The 22849-nt window shown below is 35.8% G+C and overlaps 1 protein-coding gene across 1 annotated transcript in view; it reads right to left on the minus strand.

Moving 5' to 3' along the window:
• The window catches only part of ENTHD1 (ENTH domain containing 1), a 102294-nt gene that overhangs the window by 39261 nt on the left and 40184 nt on the right, over positions 1–22849 (minus strand). Inside the window, exons 3-4 of the mRNA XM_022597099.2 lie at positions 22399–22517; positions 3461–3584 (exon numbers count right to left, since the gene is read on the minus strand). Of these exons, the coding sequence (XP_022452807.2) occupies positions 3461–3584; positions 22399–22517 (243 nt within the window). The remainder of the gene's footprint in view (positions 1–3460; positions 3585–22398; positions 22518–22849) is intronic.

The raw sequence follows: 22849 nt of genomic DNA on the forward strand, positions 1-22849 counted from the left end.
TAAAAATTTTAGCCTACATATAAATATCTTATGATCTTGAGATAAGAATTTTTAAAAATCACAAGATACAAAAAAGTACAAACTATAAAGAATAAAATTCTACCTCATTAAAACTGAGAACTTCTGCTACCAGAAAATTACTAGAGCTCATCAATGAATTCAGTAAAGTTGCTGGATACAAAATTAACATACAGAAATCTGTTGCATTTCTATACACTAATAATATACACTAATTATACACTTTCTGAAATATCAGAAAGAGAAATTAAGGAAACAATTCCATTTACTATTGCATCAAAAAGAATAAAATACCTAGGAATAAACCTACTTAAGGAGGCAAAACACCTGTACTCCAAAAACTATAAGACACTGATGAAAGAAACTGAAGATGACACAAACAAATGGAAAGATATACTGTGTTCTTGGATTGGAAGAGTCAATATTGTTAAAATGACCATACTACCCAAGGCAATCTACAGATTCAATGCAATCCCTATCAAATTACTGCTGGCATTTTTCACAGAACTAGAACAAAATATTTTAAAATTTGTTTGAAGACACAAAAGATGCTGAATAGCCAAAATAATCTTGAGAAAGAAGCTGGGCCTTGCTGTTTGAATAGGATTTTGTTAAACATTATTTGATGGAGAATTGTGGCAGACTGTATATTCCAAAGATGACCGTGCTAATACACATCCCATCCCATATGCTTTTCTTTCAATATGCCATTGACAGTTGTCCATAGAGGGGTAGGCATCTACGTACCCTCCCTTTGAACTTTGGCAAGTCTTTTCTAATGCCTTGATAAACTGAACGGTGAGGAAGTTCACAGAATGACTTTGAGATTACTCAGCTCCTGCCTGGTCCTTTCTTTCACAGGATGTTCAACCTTGGAACTCAGCCACCATGCTATGAGGAAGCCCAAACTAACCCACGTGGAGAGATTTACATAAAGAGGTGCATGTGGAGAGAAACTGAGGCCCAGCTGACACAGCAAAGCACCGACTACCAGACACATAAGTGAATGAGGCTTCAGATGATTCCTGTCCCCAGCATTTGTGTTCTCGGGCTGAAGCCCAGACGTAATGTCACAGAACAGAGACAAGTCATCCCCACTGTGCCCTGTCCTAATTCTTGACCCAGAGAATCCATGAGCGGAATAAATGGTTATTTTGTGCCATAAAAGTTTTAGAGCAATGTGTTACACAGCTGAAGTAACTGGAACAAAGACATTCTAAAGAGAAAGTAATAGAATGTCATAAAGTATTGTGAATACTGGCAGTATTGGGTGATGAGGCCAAAAAAGGTGGGCTGGGACCAGACTATGAAAAGTCTTACATGACAGTATAAAAAAATAGACTTATGGGCAGTGGAGAATTGTTGAAAGTTTTTAAGCTGGAAAATGAAATGCTAAGATCTACATTTGCAAGATATCTCTGAGATCAGTGTGAAGGAAAGACTGGAAAAAAGAAAGACTCAAAAGTAGGAAAACCTCCTCTAATTAAGATGAGTCCTAAACAAGTAAAATGGTGGAATCATCCCTCAAGTGACATGTTTTGTGACCTTCTTCCTCTTAAGGGTTGCCTCTGATGCTCATTTATACTCAAATTCACTTGTATTAAAATGCTGGCAGAGAGAAACATGTAACACAAAAACCTCCACGAGGATAGGTACAGCAGCTTTATTTATAATTGCCAAAACTTGGACACAACCAAGATGCTCTTCAGTAGGTGAATAGATAAATACTCTAGTATATCTTATTCAGCACTAAAAAGAAACGAGCTACTAAGCCATGAAAAGACAAGAAGGTACCTTAAATGCACATTACTAAGTGAAAGAAGCCAATCTGAAAAGGTTATACGGCATGATTCTAACTATATGACTTTCTGGAAAAGGCAAAACTATGAAGACAGTTAAAATATCAGTGGTTTCCAGGGGTTAGAGGGGAGGGAGGAATGAATAGGCAGAACACAGAGGATTTTTAGAGCAAAGAAATACTCTGTACAATACTATAATGGTAGATACATGTCTTATACATTTGTCAAAACCCATAAAATGTGCTCCACTGAGAATGAACCAAAATGAAAAGTATGGTCTTTGGGTGGTTAAAAAAAGTGTTAAAGTAGGTTCACTGATTGCAGCAAACGTACCACTCTGGTGCAGGATGCTGATAGTGGGGAAGCTGAGCTCGTTTGGGGACAAGGGTTATATGGGGAAATCTTGGTACCTTCCTTCAATTTTGCTGTGAACCTAAAACTGCTCTAAAAAATAAAGTCTGTTCAAAAATATTAGGGGGTGGAAATGTTAGGAGATATTAAAATACAAAAACATTTTCCTTACTGTTCTTCTTTCAAACTTCTGGATCTGGATCAGTTTACATAAAGTGTATTCTAAGAGTACAAAGTAAGCTGTCTAAAAAACTGTAACCACTTATAACCAATTATTCATGTGAATAATGCCAACCTTGTACTACAGATATCACCATAACCCACAATTTCTTGTTTTTGGGTCTATTAAAATATCCTCATCATTCTCACAACTGGCTTTATAAGAAAGCCATGAACTATATACATATACATGAACTATATACATAGAAACTTGTAATATAAACCTATACTAATAAACTTCAGTTTTAATATTTTGGATATCAGGGTGCTATATAAGGGGAAAACTGAGGTGCATGGTCCAAAGATGAGGGAGAAGATGTAACTCAGAACGTAAGGAGCCAACTCTGTGAAAAGGAAAGGGATGCCTGGATGGATAAAAAAGCAAAGATATACAAGGGAATAAAAGCTACTGAGAACGTTTTGTTCTCATCCTGGCAGATCTTTCATCCTATTTTCTGAGAAAATCAAGAGGAAGAATGTATTAAAAACTGAGAGTTCATGGAGGATAGATGGGATGGAGTGGCTCAACAGTGGATCAATCAGATCCTGAGCAGCAGTAGAGCCCAGTTGGAATTTGATAGCGTAATTTATTGGAGGCCAGTTTTGGATAATTTTATACTGTGCCATTCTCTAATGTTAATTACTCAAGAGATGATTAACCAATTTGTGGTATACCATGCATCATGCTTTTTCATATTTTCATCTAATGCTTGCTTCTGAAAAATATCGTAATTTAAACTCTTCATCAAAGAGAAGATGAATACAAACAAGAGAAGGAACTAAAATGAAATTTTCTGCTTTAAAAAAATTTATAAAAGATTTAAGTCTTGTAGTTAATAATTTTTGAAATAAAACAATGAAAGAGAAAAAAACATTGAAACAAATGGTAAAATAAGGTTACAGGATCCTGTGTGGGTTGAATTTATCCATGCTAACCCGGTCCCTCATGACCAAAGTTAAATTAAAGCCACTGTTGCTATATTTAACAAAATAAAATCTGATGAAAAACAATTCCTGTCCAGTGTTTCTTATTCATGTTTCTGAGTAAAAATGTTATTCTTTACCTAATTTACCTGCATCCCAGAGGTTACAGACATCTGTTTGCCCTTCTGACAACCATGTAGTTGACGAGATAATGGAAGTAGGAATTGTCGGCAAAACTGGCTTTGGATCATCCTCATAAAATAACATCAGGTCCTTATGGAAAACAAGAGAACACACATGAAAGTAGAAAAAAAATTAACCCCACTGCTTCAATATGCTACAACGAATGGACAATTTATAGAGGTACAATGTGCCTCTATGTGCTAACATCGTTGTAAATACATTTTGACTGAAAGAACTTGCACGTAAGTTATCTACACGTGGGTGTCCACTTAGTGTTGGGTGGTATTCTGCCCTTAAGAATCCCCACTCCCTTTGCAGCAACATGGATGGACCTAGAGAATATTATGCTTAGTGAAATCACTTATATATGGAATCTAAAAAATAATGCAAATGAACGTATATTCAAAACAGAAACAGACATATATATAGAAAACAAACTAGTGGTTACCAAAGGGGAGAGGCAAGGGGGAGGGGCAAATTAGGGGTATGGGATTAAGAGATACAAACTACCATGTATAAAATAAACAACAAGGATATATTGTATAGGACAGGGAATTATAGTCATTATCTTGTAATAACTTTTAATGGAGTGTATCTGTAAAAATACTGAACCACTATGCTGAACACCTGAAATTAACATAATATTGTAAATCAACTATACTTCAATTGAAATAAATAAATAATAAAAAACTATACCTTCCAAGTATAAAAAAAGATTCTCACTCCTTGCTAAAGACACCTAGTGTAGACAAGCAATGATTTTGTTTGGGGCATTAACTTTCCCTACCACTCCTTGAGCATCCTTAGAACACACTATCTCAGAGGCCAATTATTCTGTTTTATTGGTAATAACAAAGCTACCTGTGTGTATCTTTTATCCATATTTAAAATTTTAAACTTTTTATCATGGAGTAAAAAGTAGACAATAATCCAATCATGCAGGTTAAACAACAATCAACTCACAGCCAGTCTTGTTTTATTTACCACTCATGTGTTTTATTTTGAAGCAAATCTTAGATATATCACTTATTTCAACATGTATCTCTAAACGATAAGAACTCTTTAACAATAATAATTATTTTACACCTGTAAACTTTACAATAATTCCTTAATGTCATCAATTGTTCAGATTGTTTCAGAAAATCAAATTGTTCAGATTTTCAATTTAACCTAAGTATCATAAACAGGTTTTTCTACAGCTAGTCTGGAAATGGATCCAAACAAAGTCTACACAGTGGGACTGGTTGACCTGTCTTTCTTCCCCCATGAATGGGTTGACCTGTCTTTCTTCCCCCACGAATGGGGGATAATTTTTTTGCCGTACTTTATTGAGGTATAATTAACATATAGTAAATGCAAAACCTTAAGTGTAAAGCTCAGTAACTTTTGGCATTATGTGTATATTTACATAACCACATTTCCTTGACTCCAGAAAGTTCCCTCAAGCGCCTTTCCAGTTGATACCACACCCCCGCCACCAGTAAACAGTATTCTACCTTCTATCACCATCAATAAGTTTGCCTGTTTTTGAACTTCATACAAATGTAATCATACCCTATTTATTCTTTTGTATCTGATTCCCACTGCTTAACATAATATTTGTGAGATTCATCCATATTTTGTGTGTATCGGTAGTTTGTTTTTCTGTAAGAAATATTCCATTGCATTAAAATATCTCAATTTGTTTATCCATTCTCCTGCATATGGACATTTGGGGTGTTTCCATATTTCAGCTATTATGAATAAAGCTGCTATGAATATTCTTGCACAAATCTTTTTGTGGACAAATGCACTCATTAATCCTGGATATTTACACAGGAGTAGGATGACTAGGTCATAGGATAGGTTTATTTTTAACTTCATTAGAAACTGTCAAACCACTTTCCAAGTGATTTGCCACTTTTCATAATTCAGCTTTTATTCTGAAGTCATTGTAGATTCATATCCAGTTGTAAGAAATAATACAGAGAGATCCTGTGTATCCTTTATCCAGTTTCCCTTAAAGGCAACATCTTGCAAAATTATAGTACAATATCATATCTAGGATATTGACATTGATATGATCGAAGTACAGAACATTTCTATCACCATAAGGCTCCTTCCTGATGCCTTTTTATTACCATGCTCTGCTCCCCACAACTACTAATTTATTCTTCATTTCTGTAATTTCGACATTTGAAGAATGTTACATAAATGGAATCATACAGGATGTAACCTTTTGGGATTGGTTTTTTTCACCTGGCATAATTCCCGGAGATTCATCCAAGTTGTTGCATGTATCAATAACTTGTTCCTTTTCATTGTCAAGTAGTGTCCATGGTATAGATGTATCACAGTTGGTTTAACCTGTTATAGGCCATCTAGATTGTTTCCAGAATTGTGCTATAATAAAGCTGCTGTGAACACAGTGTACAGTGTATGAAAATACGTTTTCATATCTCTGAGATAAATGCCTAACAGTGAAAACGCTGGGTCTTATGGTAGCTACATATTTAGTTTTATAAGAAACTGTCAAACTGTTTTCCAGAGTAGCTGTACAATTTTACATTCCCACCAGTGATACATGAGTGATCCAGTATCTCTGCATGATCACCAGCATTTGGTGTTGTCACTGTTTTTTATTTTAGCTATTTTGATATTTCGTATTTCAAAATTATATATTCCTAAAGGCTAATGATGTTGATCTTTCCATCTGTTTATCTGTTACCTGTATTTGCTGAAATGACTGTTTATATCATTTGCCCATTTTCTAATTGGATTGTTTGTTTTTTAACTGTTGGGTCTTGAGACTTCTTTATATACTCCAGGTATTAGTTCTTTGCTGGTTATGTGGTTTGCAAATGTTTTCTCCCAGTTTGTGGTTTGCCTTTACATCCTCTTAACAGAGTCTTTCACAGAGCAAAATTTTTCAAATTGTGATGAGGTCTGATATCATTTTTGTTTTCTTTTACGGATCGTGCTTTTGGCCAGCCCTAGACCCCAAGACTTTTCTCAAATAGTTTTCTTAAAGTTTTATAGCTTCTCTTTTTACATTTAAATCTGTGATCCATTTGGAGTGAATTTCTGTATAAGGTTTAAGTTGAGGTTCATGGTTTTGCCTATGAATGTCCAGCTGCTCCAATATCATTTGATGAAAAAGTTATCCTTCTCCTTTGAATTTCTTTTGCACTTTGTCAAAAATCAGTTGGCTATATTTGTGTGGGTCTATTTCTTGGTTCTCAATTCTGTTCCACTGACCTAAGTGTCTCTCTATCAATACCACACGCCCTTGATTACAGTAGCTATGCAGTAGGCTTTAATATCAGGCAGAGTGATTACTCCCACTTTTTTTTTTTTTTCCAAGATGGTTTAAGCTATTCTAGGGCCTGTGCCTTTACATACAGATTTTATTTATTTATTTATTTTAAAAAATCTTTTGGCCATGCTGTGCAGCATGTGGGATCTTAGTTCCCAACCAGGGATCAAACCCATGCCCCCTGCATTGGAAGCACAGAGTCTTAACCACTGGACCGCCAGAGAAGTCCCTCCATACAAATTTTAGAATAAGCTTATTATCTATGTCTACAAAAACTTTGCTGAAATTTTAATAGGAAGTGCATCAAACCTAGAGTAATTAGGGGCAGTTTTACTATGATATCTTTACTTTGTGGAGTCTTCCAATCCACGAACATGGTAGGTGTTTAATTGGGTGGTTTTAATTTCTTTCATCAGTATTTTATAATTTTCAGTATACTGATCCTGTACAGGTTTTGTTATAATTATACCTAAGGACTTCATTCCAGGGAAGTGATTATAAATGGCATATGTCTTAATTTCAGTTACTGTTAGTATATGTTCACTGTTAGTATATAAAAATGCAATTGATTTATGTATGTTGATCTTATATCCTACAACCTTGCTGAATTCACTTACTGGTTCTATGAGGTTTGTTGTATCATTTCCTTGAGATTTTCTATGCAAACAATCATGTCACCTGTAAATAAGGACAGTTTTATTTTTTCCTTTAAATTTTGCATGCTTTTCCTTTCTTTTTCTTGCCTTATTACAGTGGCTAGAACTTCCTATACTATGTTGAATAAGAGTCCTTGCCTTGTTCCTTATCTTAGAGGGAAAGCATTCACCCTTATTTATGATGCCAGTGTAACCGAAAGTGGGGTCCGGCTGCCGCTCAAAAGCCAATAAAGAGGCCATACTGGTGGAAAGGACAGTTTGCTTTATTTCGGATGCCAGCAACTGGGGAGGGGAGGGTGGACATCTGTCCAAAGGCCGACTCCCCCCCACTGACAATCAGTGAGCATGAGCTTTTATAGGCTTAGGGAGGGGGGTACATGCAGAAACAGCACAGTCAACTCTGACAGTCATCTTGAAATTGGTCATTGGTGGTGTGATCAGCATCATCTTGATTGTTTTAAGTACAGTTAATCTTCAGTTCCAGGATCAGTTTGTTCCCATTTCCTTGGGGCCAATTCTCGGAGTTGTACCAGCTTATGTCATGGCTACAGTCTGGTCATCATGTAGTTAACCTCTTCCACCTGGTGGGGGTTTCAGTACCTATAAGACACTTCACAGGATACGGCTCAGAATATTATCTATAGCCCTTGAGAAGGAGCTAAAGGTCCTTGACTATGCTCGATGACTAAACTATTATTATTTGGTCTTCTTTGACTGTTTTCCTTTGTTTCTGCATTTTCTCACTTCTCTGATTAAACTTATTCTTTGGCTAAAGCTTTTCCACAGACAAAAGGCAGGCTGAGGACATGGGGGGCATAGACCATAGAGTCCTGTTCCATTATACTAGCTGTAGGTTTTGTATAGATGATCTTGATCAATTTAAGGAAATTCCCTTCTATTTATAATTTGCTAAGAGTTTTTATCTTAAATGGGTGTTGAATTATGTCAAATGCTTTTCTGCACCACTTGACATAATCCTATGATTTTTTCTTCTTTAATCTGTAGATATGATGAATTACATTGACTAATTTTCAAATGTTGAACCAGCCTTCCATACCTAGATCAAATCCCACTTGGTCATGGTATATAATTCTTTTTATACATTGTTGGATTCAACAGGATAAGTCTTTTTGAGGATTTCTGTATAATTTCATGAGAGATAATAGTCTGTATTTTCTTTTTTCATATATTTTTAAAAATTATTTATTTATTTATTTATGGCTGTGTTGGGTCTTCGTTTCTGTGCGAGGGCTTTCTCTAGCTGTGGCAAGTGGGGGCCACTCTTCATCGTGGTCTGCGGGCCTCTCACTGTCGCGGCCTCTCTTGTTGCGGAGCACAGGCTCCAGACGTGCAGGCTCAGTAACTGTGGCTCACGGGCCTAGCTGCTCTGCGGCATGTGGGATCTTCCCAGACCAGGGCTCGAACCCGTGTCCCCTGCATTGGCAGGCAGATTCTCAACCACTACGCCACCAGGGAAGCCCCTCATATTGTTTTTGTCTGGTGTTGGTATCAGGGTAATACTCGCCTCATAAAATGAATTGGGAAGGGTTCCCTCCTATTTTCTGGATGTAAAACTCATGCTAATCCTTCTTTAAAAGTTTGGTAGGGAATTCCCTGGCAGTCCAGTGGTTAGGACTCTGAGCTTCCACTGCAGGGGGCATGGGTTCAATCCCTGGTCAGGGAACTAAGATCCCACAAGCCTCACAGTGTGACCAAAAAAAAAAAAAAGTTTGGTATAATTCTCCAGTAAAACCATCTGGGTCCAGAGATTTTTTTTTCAGGACACTTATAAATTCAATTTTTGTAACAGCTGCAGGTTGTGGTTCATCTTGTTTGAGTTTTAGTAGTTTGTACTTTCTTAGAAATTGTTCTATTTCTTCTAAGTTGTCAATTTTATGAGCATAAAATTGGTAGTAGTACTTTATTGTCCTTTTATGGCTATAAGAACTGCAGTGATATCCCATTCCATCCTGATATTGGTGATTTGGATCTTTTCTCTTTATCTTTGTCAGTGTTACTACAGGTTCATCAATTACATATTTTTCAAAGAACTGGCTTTCTGTATCATTCATTTTCTCTGTTAACAGCTTTCCTGTTCTCAATTTCATTGATTTCTGCTCTTTACTATTTCCTTTCTTCTGTTTCCTATAGGTTTATTTTGCTTTTCTTAGATTTTTTGAAGAAGGAACTTAGATTATTGATTTTAGACCTTTTCTCTCTTTTTTAAAAATTATATTCCTCTTTTCTAATTTAAGCATTTAGGGCTATAAACTTCCTTCTCACCTCTACTTTAGCTGTGTCTCATATATTTTGATATGTTGTGTTGCCTTCTCATTTAGCTCTATGTATTTTAAAATTTCCTCTGAGCTTCCTCTTTGACCTATGGATAATTTAGAAGTTTTTCAATTACCAAAAAAATTTTAAGGTAAAATTCACCCAATTCAATTCTGATCTATTGGGTTCTGGCAATCTCTTCTTGCTACATCCCTATCTTCTTTCTCTGATACTCAGAATCCCAGGTGTCAAGGACACCAAAGATGAAGCAAATAAAGAACCACATGATTATTATTTGATTCACGCCACATTATACTCACATAATCTCAGATAAAAAGTACCAACATCGCAGAATAAAAATACCAACTGAATGAAAGGTAAATTTCATTTTACATTTTTAGGGATTATTTTCTTTAGTTCACTTTTGTCTTATAATTGTGCAAAATATTTCCAGGGTTCCAATGACAAATCTAAAAACAAGGTATAATCAAAGAAATCTAGCTTCTATTTCTCCTCTCCACCTTATTCCTTCTGTCCCCTACCTTCTTTCCTTCTTTTCTTTCTTTCTTTTTCTGTATTTCTTTCTTTTTTAATGTTATGGTTTATCTTTACATGTTACTTCTTTAATATAAACAAATGGAAAATCCAGGAATGGGGCCAAATATAAATGGGAATTTATTGTGTGATTGAAGCCACATTTCAAATCAATGGGGAAAAGATAGATTATTCAACAAATGATGTTGAGACAACTGATTATCATTTGTAAAAATAAAATTTTAAAAGTGGATCTCTAGGTACTTCCCTGGTGGCATAGTGGATAAGGCTCCATGCTCCCAATGCAGGGAGCCTGGGTTTGATCCCTGGTCAGGGAACTAGATCTCACAGGCATGCCACAGCTAAGAGTTCACATGCCACACCTAAGAAGCCCATGTGCCACAACTAAGACCTGGAACAACCAACTGAATAAATTTTTTTTTAAGTGGATCTCTAACACTCTCCATCTATCAAAACAAATTCTTGATAGGTAGCATTTAAATACATTTTTTAAAAATCAAAGCATAAAAAGACTGGGATAGTTTCTTACAAAAATAAACATACTATTACCACACAGCTCAGCAACTGCGCTCCTTGGTATATACCCAAAGGAGTTAAAAATTTATGTCCACACAAAAACCTACACATCATTGTTTATAGTAGCTTTATTCATAATTGCCAAAGGTTGGAAGCAAGCAAGGTGTCCTTCAGTAGGTGAATGGATTAATAAACTGTGGTATATCGAAACAATGGCATGTTATTAAGCACTAAAAAGAAATGAGCTATCAAGTCATGAAAAGACATGGAGGAATCTTAAATGCATATTACTAAGTAAAAGAAGTCAATCTGAAAAGACTTCACACTGTATAATTCCAAGTATATGACTTCCTGGAAAAGGTAAAATTATGGAGAGTGTAAAAGAATAATTGGTTGCCAGGGGTTAGCGGGGAGGAAAGAGTGAATAGGTGGTGCAATGAAACTATTCTCTATATAATAATGGCAGATACATAACATTATACATTTGTCAAAATCTTTAGACTATACAACACCAGGAGTGAACCCTAATGTAAACTATGGTCTTTGGGTGATACTGAAGTGTTAATTTAGGTTCACTGATGATAACAAATGTACCACTCTGATGAGGGATACTGATAGTGGGGTGTGGGGTGGGGATGGGGGTATATAGGGAAATCTTTGTACCTTCCTCTCAATTTTGCTGAACCTAAAACTGATCTAAATAATAGTCTGTTAAAATAAAAAGCCAAGGTGACATTTTATAAAGTCTTAGACTAGAGAAAGTCTTTTTAGAAATGACTTAATATCTAGAAGCTGTTAAAAAAAAGGCACATTTGACTACATTAAAATTAGATTTCTATAAGGCTGTGATATTGTGATCATAGTAAGAAATATATATTTGGTCTTTGTCCGTGGTTCCTGGCACAGAACTCCTAAAATGCTTATAATATCCTAAATGGTAAGAGTACTAGAAGCATCTTTTGTTCTAACATTTGGTCTTTGACCCTGGTTCCTGACACAGAGCTCCTAAATCCCTTGGAATTTCCTGGGTGATAGGAATGTCTTTTGTTCTAATGAGGTGACTCTTGGTGGGCTCCTGGACAGCTTCAAGATGGGGACTGGTCACAAGAAAGATCAAGCCATGATTAGAAACGTGAAACTTTCAGCCCCTAACCCTCACCCTCCAAGAAGGGAGAGGGGTTGGAGATTGAGTTAATGATCAATCATGCCTACATTATGAAGTCTCCATAAAAAGTCCCCAGACTACAGGGTACAAAGAACTTCTGGGTTGGTGAACACATCTACATGCCAGGAGGTTGGTACACCCCAACTCCACAGGCACAGAAGTTCCTGAACTCAAAACCATTTTGGATGCATTTTTGGATCTCACCCTATGTATTTCTTCATCTGTCTGTTCATCTGTGTCCTTTATCATATCCTTTTTTATATAATAAACCAGTAAATGTAAATGTTTCCCTGAGCACTGTAAGCTGTTCTAGCAAATGATCGAACCTAAGGAAGGGGTCATTGGAACACTGATTTACAGTGGTCAGCCAGAAGTACAGGTGACAACCTGAGACTTGCAACTGGTATCTGAAACAGAGGTGGGGAGAGGGAAGTCTTGTGGACTGAGCCCTTAACCTGTGGGATCTGACACTGTCTCCAGGTAGACAGTGTCAGAAATAAATTAAATTGTAGGACACCCAGCTGGTGTCAGAAAATTGCTTGAGGTGTGGAAAACCCATGTCTCTGGTGTTAGAAATGAAATGTGGTAGCAGTATGACAGTAAAGAAGAAACACAGGAGGAATAATGTGTTTTTCCTTTACAAAGGCAAAAAAAAAGCCCATAAATAAAGTGAAAAATCAAACAGAAAAACTAAAAATGAATAAAGGACCAGATAATAGGCTAAATATTTAACAAATAGCTCTAGAAACTGATAAAGAAAAAGGTGAGAAACCAAACAGGAAAATGAACAAAGGACACGAATAGAGATAATAAATAAAAAGAAACCCAAATGCCCAATAAACACATGAAAAGTAGTTCAATCTTATATACAATTAAGATAAAACAAATTAAAATTTTTCTACCTCAGACTGACAAAGAGGTAAAAATATGATAATACTCAGTATTTGCAAAGATGAGGGGATACACATTTGGCGAATATAAATTGGTACAATTTTGGGAGGACAATTTGGTAGTACTTTTCAAAACTAAAAATAAACATGACCTTTCAGCAATTCCACTTCTGGGACAGCATCATAAAAACGTATGTATAAGGTTGTTATCGGAACATTGCTTTTAAGAGACAAAAACATTAAAAATCCCAAGATGATTACCAACAGGGATTGGTTAAATAAATTAAGATTCATTTATACATCAAGAACACAGCACAGGGCTTCCCTGGTGGCGCAGTGGTTGAGAGTGCGCCTGCCGATGCAGGGGACACGGGTTCGTGCCCCGGTCTGGGAGGATCCCACATGCCGCGGAGTGGCTGGGCCCATGGGCCATGGCCGCTGAGCCTGCGCGTCCGGAGCCTGTGCTCCACAACGGGAGAGGCCACAACAGTGAGAGGCCCGCGTACCGCAAAAAAAAAAAAAAAGAATACAGCACAAGATAAATAAGTACTAGGGATGTAATGTATAACATGATAAATATAATTAACACTGCTGTATATTATATATGAAAGTTGTTAAGAAAGTAAATCCTAAGAATTCTCATCACAAGGAAAAACATTTTTTTCTTTTATTTTGTATCTATATGAAATGATGGATGTTTACTAAACTTAATTGTGGTAATCATTTCATGATGTAAAAAGAAAAGAAAAGAAAAAGAAAAATTCTTGGCAGCTATGCATTCTATTTGAAGTTGTGAAAAGAACTAACTTTTATGTTTACTGTTGATAAAGAGATTTTTTTAAATGTCCATTTTTTGATGCTGCATTGGAAATCCCTTACAATTTTAAAGGAAAACCACATACCCTTGACATCTTGGCCTCTGTCTCTGCAAGTTCTCTACCTCCAGGCCTTAAAGCAGCAAGGGTGGTACCCTCACTGTCCAACAGAGTTTTCTTCAATACTAGAGATGTTCTAGTCTGCACCATCCAACATGGTAGCCTCCAGCCATATGTGACTGTTGAGCATTTGAAACGTGGCTAGTGTGCCTAAGAAACTAAAGTTTTCATTTAATTTTATTAATTTAAATTTAAATAGTCACATGTGTCTAGTAGCTACCTTAGGAAAGTTGTAATATTTGTTAACAGAAGGTTGATTATTGAGACTTCTATTAAGTGTGTGAATTAGTCCCCTGTTCTTTCCCTCCTTGTGTTTAAATCTTTTTTGAAAAATTAATAGTAATGGTGATAATGAAAAAAGAATACAGCAATCTATATGTACTAATATAGAAATATGTCCATAATATATAGTTTAGTGAAAAAAGCGTGTTTTGGAACAATTTACATCGAATAATTGCATTTATTATAGAGAAAGATGAAGATATATTATTTAGTTAAAAGCATGTATATCTTGAATGAATGAGCAGTATATCTTGAATGAATCCATTTAGGTAAAAAATGTATGGACACAGAAAATTTCCCCCCCAAAATTCATAAAAAACTTTGTAATGATTGCCTCTGAGGAAGGGAACTGAAAGAGTATAGAGAAGTAAGAAGAAACTTTGTTTTTCACTCTTTACCCTTTTATATTGTTTAAACTTTTTTCAACAAGTATTTTCTAACTTAAAAAGAATAAAAGCCCAAACATGAAAACAAAGGACTTTTAAGCACAAAGCAATGATGCAGAAAAGCGGTAAAAGGATGGTGAATTAACATAATTAGAATAAGTATAATTTCCATTTCTCTAACAGCTTTGATGAGTTCAAATTTTTGCAAATATAATAAATGATATGCTAATAGATCCAAGGATAAAAACTGTTTACTCTTCACCTAACAAATAATAAACAGAGGCAGTAAGACGTAAACAGTTATCTTCTGTCACTAGCAATTTAGTAATGCACAACTACACTGAAGGCTTCGGTCAGATTTACTTTTGTGTGAACCAATTTATAGCATCCCTAACTGTTGCTATGGAAACAACTGAGACCAAAAAAATCACAACCTCATTGTTGAATCTCCTCAAGCAAGAAAAGAGGAAGGTCTTTTGAGCTGGTGAAAAGCTACAAATAGTCTTATTAATTAGCAAATTTAATAATAAAAATTCTGGACAGTACACAGAGAGAAAACTCATCCAAGTGTCATAAATTTAAAGGCTTTCCTTAGTTTTGACGGTACCAGAGGCAAGTACTATTCTGCTTTTGAAAGCCCTATTCTGTTAAGAATTTTATTTACTGCTTTTAGATCATTTTCACATTTGTAGAAAGAAAATAGTTAAAGAAGTTTCCATTTAAAGTTTTTAAAAGATTTTTTTAAGCACTCCTCATTTTTCCTAAGCAATCAATGATACCATTTCTTTCTCATTCTGTATTAAAAACATGAAAATTTTAATGTAGATGCAGTACATTTGGCAACAACAATTAGATTTACTACTCAACTTGGTAGGTTTTGTCTTATGCTACAAAAGCGGATTACTGAAGAGGACACACTGGATTGCATCAAATGTTCATGACAGTAATAACAGTAATGCTCGTCAGTAGGATGATGGAATAGTGTCCTGATATAGTAATGCTTTGAAAAAGGAAAATGTAGCTTTAAACTTCTTTTGAGATAAGGGTACCATTTTCTGCTCACAGATATAAGACGTGAAATGATGTAAGCCAATTACGGTGGGTTCTTCTAAAGTAAGAAAAAACAATAATAATGAGAATTTAAAGACTGATTAAAAAAAAAAACCACTAGGTGATATTTTATATCTTTGTTACCCTCTAAAGCATATAAGATTATTCAAGCCTATTCTCTTCTTTAAAAGCCATCAGGAGCAAATAAACTGATCACAGATTTTAAAATCATTTTGACTTAATGTCATACCTTTGAAAATAACCTATGTATTTTCAATCTGTGGACTATTATGCAATTAAGAAACAGTGAAATTTTAATTTTATGTACTTTTCTGAGCTGCTAGAAAATCTTGTAAATCCAATATCTAGTTGGTTGGGGAAAAGGGCTGGGAACAGAAGGCCAAGAAATAATTTCAACCCTCCCTCATAGGAACTGTGGCAGAACACTAAACAAAGCATTCTGAGCAGAAGGCCAAACAAGCCTGTATCACAGGAAAAGAGGGGAAGGGAGCTAATACTGAGTGTCTACTCATTCATTCATTTCACTTTTCATTAACAAGAATCTGACAACTGAAGATTCAATAATGAATAAGACTAGAAAGGTCTCTAAAGCACCTGAAAAGGATCTTTCCTTTTAGTAGGAGAAACACACTTAAAACAGAAGAATGAATCAATGAGATAATTTCATACAGTCTTGAGTGGAACAGGTTTCCAGTCAAGATGGTTCTACGTGTTCATATTTCAGGGTTATGTGTTCTCCAAACACACAGTAATGAAAGAGAAAATACAAAGGTGAGAATTAAAGGTACAGTCATGCTAAAAGACAAGATGAACATCTTCATGGATGAGAGCATGAACACAAAACACATGATGGTAAGGAGGCTGAAGCTGTGGACCTTTGGGACTTTGGGTCCAGAAAAAAGCAGAGAAAACCGGAAGCTCAATTCCAGAGTGGTAAACACAGATTTACCACTGTGGTGTGTTAGTTTCTGTTAGTTTCTGACCATCCAAGATAGGAGTGCTGAATATGGGCTCACTGCTTGAAACTATGCCGGGCATTGAGCTTCACTACTTACAAAAGAAGCTGAAATAACCTGGCATCAGTCACAGCCTGGGACTATGGCTTCTAAAAGTAGTATACAAGCAGGTGAGAACTAAACTTCACTAGCAACTGAGCCACAGCATCCTGTGGTCTGGGGACCGGATCTGCAATATCTCTGACATGAGCAAAAGAAAGGAGCCCCAAGCTGCCCGGGTAGGTTCTGAATGTGCTACGTAGTCCCAGGTGTCAGGAGGAGGCAAATGAAAAACTGTTAGGCAGGAAAGGTTAAGGACACTCAGAGAAAAAGAAAGATAAAAAACTTGAGCCACTCAAGGAGAGCTTACAAACCAGTTTTCCAAAACACAGAAAGAAAACTGAACCCACTCCTGACAAAATGAAACTAAGAAATCTAAAAAGCATATAAAAGTAAGTATATTTAGTTCTCAAAAAGAAAATGGAAAGGATAGCATTAATTTAAAGAAATAAAAAAAACAAGAAGCCAAAACAGGCAGAGATGAAATGAGTACAAATGAATATCCTGCAAAAAAGCAACGCAATAGCTATCGAAATAAAACACTTAATGGACAGGGAAAATTCTAGAGTGGACAGAGGTGAAAGGAGAAGAAAATGAACTGGAAGATGGTTCTGATTAATTACCTAAAATGCAGCACGGAGACATAATGAAACAAAAAACTACTTTTTTTTTTTTAAGTTTTTTTTTTTAACATCTTTATTGGAGTATAATTGCTTTACAATGGTGTGTTACTTTCTGCTTTATAACAAAGTGAATCAGCTATACATATACATGTATCCCCAGGTCTCTTCCCTCTTGCGTCTCCCTCCCTCCCACCCTCCCTATCCCATCCCTCTAGGTGGTCACAAAGCACTGAGCTGATCTCCCTGTGCTCTGCAGCTGCTTCCCACTAGCTATCGGTTTTACGGTTTTACGTTTGGTAGTGTATATATGTACATGCCACTCTCTCACTTTGTCCCAGCTTACCCTTCCCCCTCCCCATATTCTCGAGTCCATTCTCTAGTAGGTCTGCATCTTTATTCCCGTCCTGCCCCTAGGTTCTTCATGACCATTTTTCTTTTTTATTTTTTTTACAAAAATCTACTTTTAAAAGCAGTTGTTGGGGACAGACGGTTACTAGACTTAACACAGTGACTATTTCATAATGTACGCAAATGTCAAATCACTATGTAGTATACCTGAAACTAACATAATATTGCACATTAACTATATTTCAATAAAAATTTTAATAAAGCAGTTGAAAGACATAGAAAATGAGAGATTAAGTGGCCCAATATATACCTAAAAGAAATTAATCAGAAAAAAAAATGTCAAGGAAATAGAGAAAAAAATATTATTTGAGGAGCTATATATGCCAGAATTAAAGATATGTGTTCTTATGTGAAAGTACAAATAGGAGTAAGTAGGTGCATGTCTGGGAAGGTCAGAGAACACTGAAGAACAGAGCAGGTTCCAGTTCTGATTCAGTGGCCCCCTCCCTCAGGATCAAGCTTGGAGATACTATAAAGGGATGACATCAAAATGAGAAGAATTTTTTGTTCTAATTCTGTGAAAAATGACGTTGGTAATTTGATAAGGATTGCATTGAATCTGTAGATTGCTTTGGGTAGTACAGTCATTTTCACAATATTGATTCTTCCAATCCAAGAACATGGTATATCTCTCCATCTGTTTGTGCCATCTTTTATTTCTTTCATCAGTATCTTACAGTTTTCTGAGTATAGGTCTTTTGCCTCCTTAGGTAGGTTTATTCCTAGGTATATGGGAGGAAGATCTAAATAGACATTTCTCCAAAGAAGACATACAGATGGTTAAAAAGCACATGAAAAGATGCTCAACATCACTAATTATTAGAGAAATGCAAATCAAAACTACAATGAGGTATCACCTCACACTGGTCAGAATGACAATCATCAAAAATCTACAAACAATAAATGCTGGAGAGGGGGTGGAGAATAGGGAACCCTCCTATGCTACAGTGTACTTCTACACTGGTACAGTCACCAGGGAGAACAGTATGGAGCTTCCTTAAAAAACTAAAACTAAAACCATATGATTCTGAAATCCCACTCCTGGGCATTTATCCAGAGAAAACCATAATTTGAAAAGATACATGTACCCCAATGTTCATTGCAGCACTATGTACAATAGCCAGGACATGGAAGCAACCTAAATGTCTATCAACAGAGGAATGGATAAAAAAGATGTCGTACATATATACAGTACAATGGAATATTACTCAGCCATAAAAAAGAACAAAATAATGCCATTTGCAGCAACATGGATGGACCTAAAGATTGTCATACTGAGTGAAGTCAGACAGAGGAAGGCAAATATCATATGATATCGCTTATATGTGGAATCTAAACAAAAAGGCTACAAATGAACTTATCTACAAAACAGAAACAGAGTTACAGAGGTAGAAAATAAACTTATGGTTAACTGGGGGGGAAGGGTAAATTGGAAGACTGGGATTGACACACACACACACACACTACTATATATAAAATAGATAATGAATAAGGACCTACTGTATAGCACAGGGAGCTCTACTCAATACTCTGTAATGGCCTATATGGGAAAAGAATCTAAAAAAGAGTTGGATACATGTATATGTGTAACAGATTCACTTTGCTGTACACCTGAAACTAATACAACATTGTAAATCAACTATACCCCAATAAAAAAAATTTTTTTAAATGAGAAGAAAACTGTGAGGGGCCGCAGGGGAGATGGCGTGGCTATTCTGAACTGGTATGTTTGTGTGTGAGGGGTGTGAGGGTGTCTAGTTGGCTTTAGCCTGGGGCAGAAGGTGGCCTGTGCAATGGTTGAACAAAATAAGGAAGGAGTTGGTGGAATTACTGCCCACTCAATGCCTTGGAACCTGCCTGCGCACCTGCTGTGAGTCAGAGAGCTAAACACGGGAGGGAGTGCTTCCGGTGAGTGCAGAAGCCCTGAGGAGGTAAGAACACTCAGTGGGGACTGACTAGGTAGGCTTGAGAAGATGCTTCTTCACACTTCCTTTTCCAATCCCCCAGGTGGTTTACAATTTAAGGAGTGTCTCCCTCTAAAGCTGCTTCTTCTTGGGGTGCTAAGGATAAAGATCTAATTTGAGGCATTGATCCTCAGAGTGAGGAATGATTAACTCTGGTATTCTTGGAGGGAGCGGGGAGGGGAGAGAGGTGCTCTCCACCGTAGAGTCCACTTCCCCTACATTCCACTTAAGCTGACAGGGCTGGCACAGACTAAGGTCCGACCTCTAGCAATCCTAGACAGAGCAGCCATAACCCGGAGGGGTAACCAGTCATTTGGGGATCAAAACTATTAAAAAAAAAACACCGAATTACAGGTTTTTTCAGAAGCACAGATATTAGAAAAGATGGACCACGAATTTAAAATAAACTTAATACACATACTAAAATAAATAAGGAAAGGGATAAGCAATATGAAACAGGAAAAAACACAATAAAAAGAATGAAATAGAAATATTAAATATCAAATGTAAAAACAGAATGTTGAAATAGAGAACACAGATGGGATAAACAGTGGAATGAACATAGCTGAGAACAAATTATTAAACTGGAAGATCAGACTGAGAAACTCTAGAGGAAGAAAAAAAAAACAATAAATAGGAACTATAAAGAAAACTTAAGAGATATGAAGATAGAAAGAGAATTACTAATATCCAGATAAGAAGAGCCCAGATAAGAAAGAGAGAAAATGAAAATAAAGTAAGAAATATTTGAACCAGAGATAACTGTCTCAGAATTAAATAAAGATGAAAGACCTCCCACTGGAAAGTCTCATTGGGTGACAAAGAAGAGAGAGAAGGAAAATCACACTTAAGCATATTAGAGTAAAATTTAAGTCTTTTCAACAATGGTGTTGAAACAATTGGATATCTGTAGGGAAAAGAAATTTTTTTTTTAAAACCTCAACCTATACTTCACAACTTATACAAAAATTAACTCAAAATAGATCACAGACCTAAATGGAAAGCATGAAACTACAAAGCTTTTAGGAGAAAATCTACACAACCTTGGGTTAGACAAAGAGTTCTTAGATATGACACCAAAAGCACGATTCACAAAATTAAAAATTGATAAATTGGACTTCACCAAAATTTAAAACTGTTGCTCTGTTAAGATACTGTTAAAAAGAAAAGACAAGCCACAGACTGGAAGAAAATATATGCAGGTCACCTCTCTGACAAAGGACTTGAATCCAGAATAAATGAAGAATTCTCAAAACTCAATGGTAAAAAACAACCTAATTAGAAAATGGGCAAAAAATATGAATATATATATTTAACCAAAGAGAAGTTATGATGGCACAAATAAGCACATAAAAAGATGTTCAATATCATTAGCCATTTGGGAAACACCAATTAAAACCACAATGAGATCTCACCAGAAACCTAGTAGAATAAATAAAATTAAAACAGTGGTAATACCAAAAGTGGGTGAGGATGCAGAGAAACTGGATCTCTCATACACTGCTGGTGGATGTAAGACGGTACAGCCACACTGGAAAACCGTCTGACAGTTTCTTAAAAAACTTAGTATGCACTTACCATGCAATCCAGCAAGCGCACTCCTGGACATTTATCCCAGATATATGAAAACTTCACATACAAAAACCTGTACACAGATGTTCACAGCAGCTTTATTCATAAAAAGCCCCAAACTGGAAACACTCAACTATCCTTCAGTGGGTGAATGGTTGAATAAACTCTGGTACATCTATACTATGGGATGCTACTTAACAATAAAAAGGCATGAATTATTGATTCATGCAACAACCTGAGTGGATCTCAAGAGCATTATGCTGAGTGAAAAAAAAAAATCTATCTCAAAAAGTTACGTATAGTCTGTGTCCATTTACACAACATTCTAGAAATAACAAAACAATAGAGATGGAGAAAAGATTAGTGGTTGCCCGTATACGGGGTTGGGAGGAGTGGGATGGGGTGAATAGCATGAGGAACTTCTTTTGTGGTGATAGAACAGTTCTGTATCTTGATTTTGGTGCTGGTTATAGGAATCTATACTTAGGATGAATTACATAGAACACATACACACACAATGCAGGTTAAAAAAATGAATACTGAATTGAAAATTTGAAAACTGAATAAGGTCTGTAGTCTAGTTAGCATAACATGCCAATGTCTATTTCCTGATTTTTATATTGTACTACTATAGCTATATAGAAGTCAACACAGGGGAAAGCTGCGTGAAGGGTACATGGGACTCTGTACTGTTTCTGCAACATCCTATAAGTCTATAATTATTTTGCAATAAAAACATTTTTTAAATGTGTAGAGTAAGATGGACTGTTCAAAAAATTAAATATTGCTTATCCACAGGGGGATAAATAAGACCCCTATATTACACTATATAGTAAAATTCTAGAGGGCATAAAATTTGAACATTGGAAGAAAAAATAAGACACCTTTATTATATTAGGATTAAAAAAAAGAATTTCTTAAATAAGATTTTAAAAAGCATGAACTATAAAGGAAAACTTTAATTTAACCTTATTCTTATTTAAAATTCTGTATAACAGAAGACATCAAAAACAAAGTTAAAAGACAAGCACAGTTTCTTTTAGAACACACGAAGCTGGAAAAAGCAAGAAAACAAATTCTCCCATAGGGCCTCCAGAAAGGAATACAGCCTTGCAGACACCTTGATTCCGGGACAGTGAGACCTGGGTCAGACTTCTAACACACAGAACTCTAAAATACTACATTTGTGTTGATTTAAGGCACTAAGTTTGTAGTAATTTGTTAGAGAAGCCATAGGAAACTACTATAATGACTTACCTCTGCTGATTTCCAAGCATTAATCTTGAGGGGTAGTGTTTCCTGGGACGACACACTTCTGCTAGGCAACTGAATGTCTTGACACTGCTCTTGTTTCAGTCCTGCCTTGGAAGTGTTTTCTGTCAACAACATAAAGCTAACATTTTACTTTGACAGAAAATAGTAATGTTTTCACATCAGCTCACAAATTTTAAGTTAATCACTTCTGAAGATCCATTTTGTCTACAAAATATACATCATGTGCCAATGGTTACCTATGAATATTAATCATTTAATATATCCCTTTATCATAATTGACAAGTTCAGACAGATTTTAAAAATACAAATTCAATTCTAGCCCTTTCTCCCATCAATGATTCAATTTTAAGTTTTATTATTTGAAACATTTTTTAAAATAAAGTATAATATAGTGTAGAAAATAGAGTTTGAAAATGAAAATTACTCAAATGAA

Source organism: Delphinapterus leucas, chromosome 11 (genome assembly GCF_059928025.1).
Source record: "Delphinapterus leucas isolate spDelLeu-1000000601 "Yukka" chromosome 11, BTC_Dleu_Yukka2, whole genome shotgun sequence".
Taxonomy (NCBI): Eukaryota; Metazoa; Chordata; class Mammalia; order Artiodactyla; family Monodontidae; genus Delphinapterus; species Delphinapterus leucas.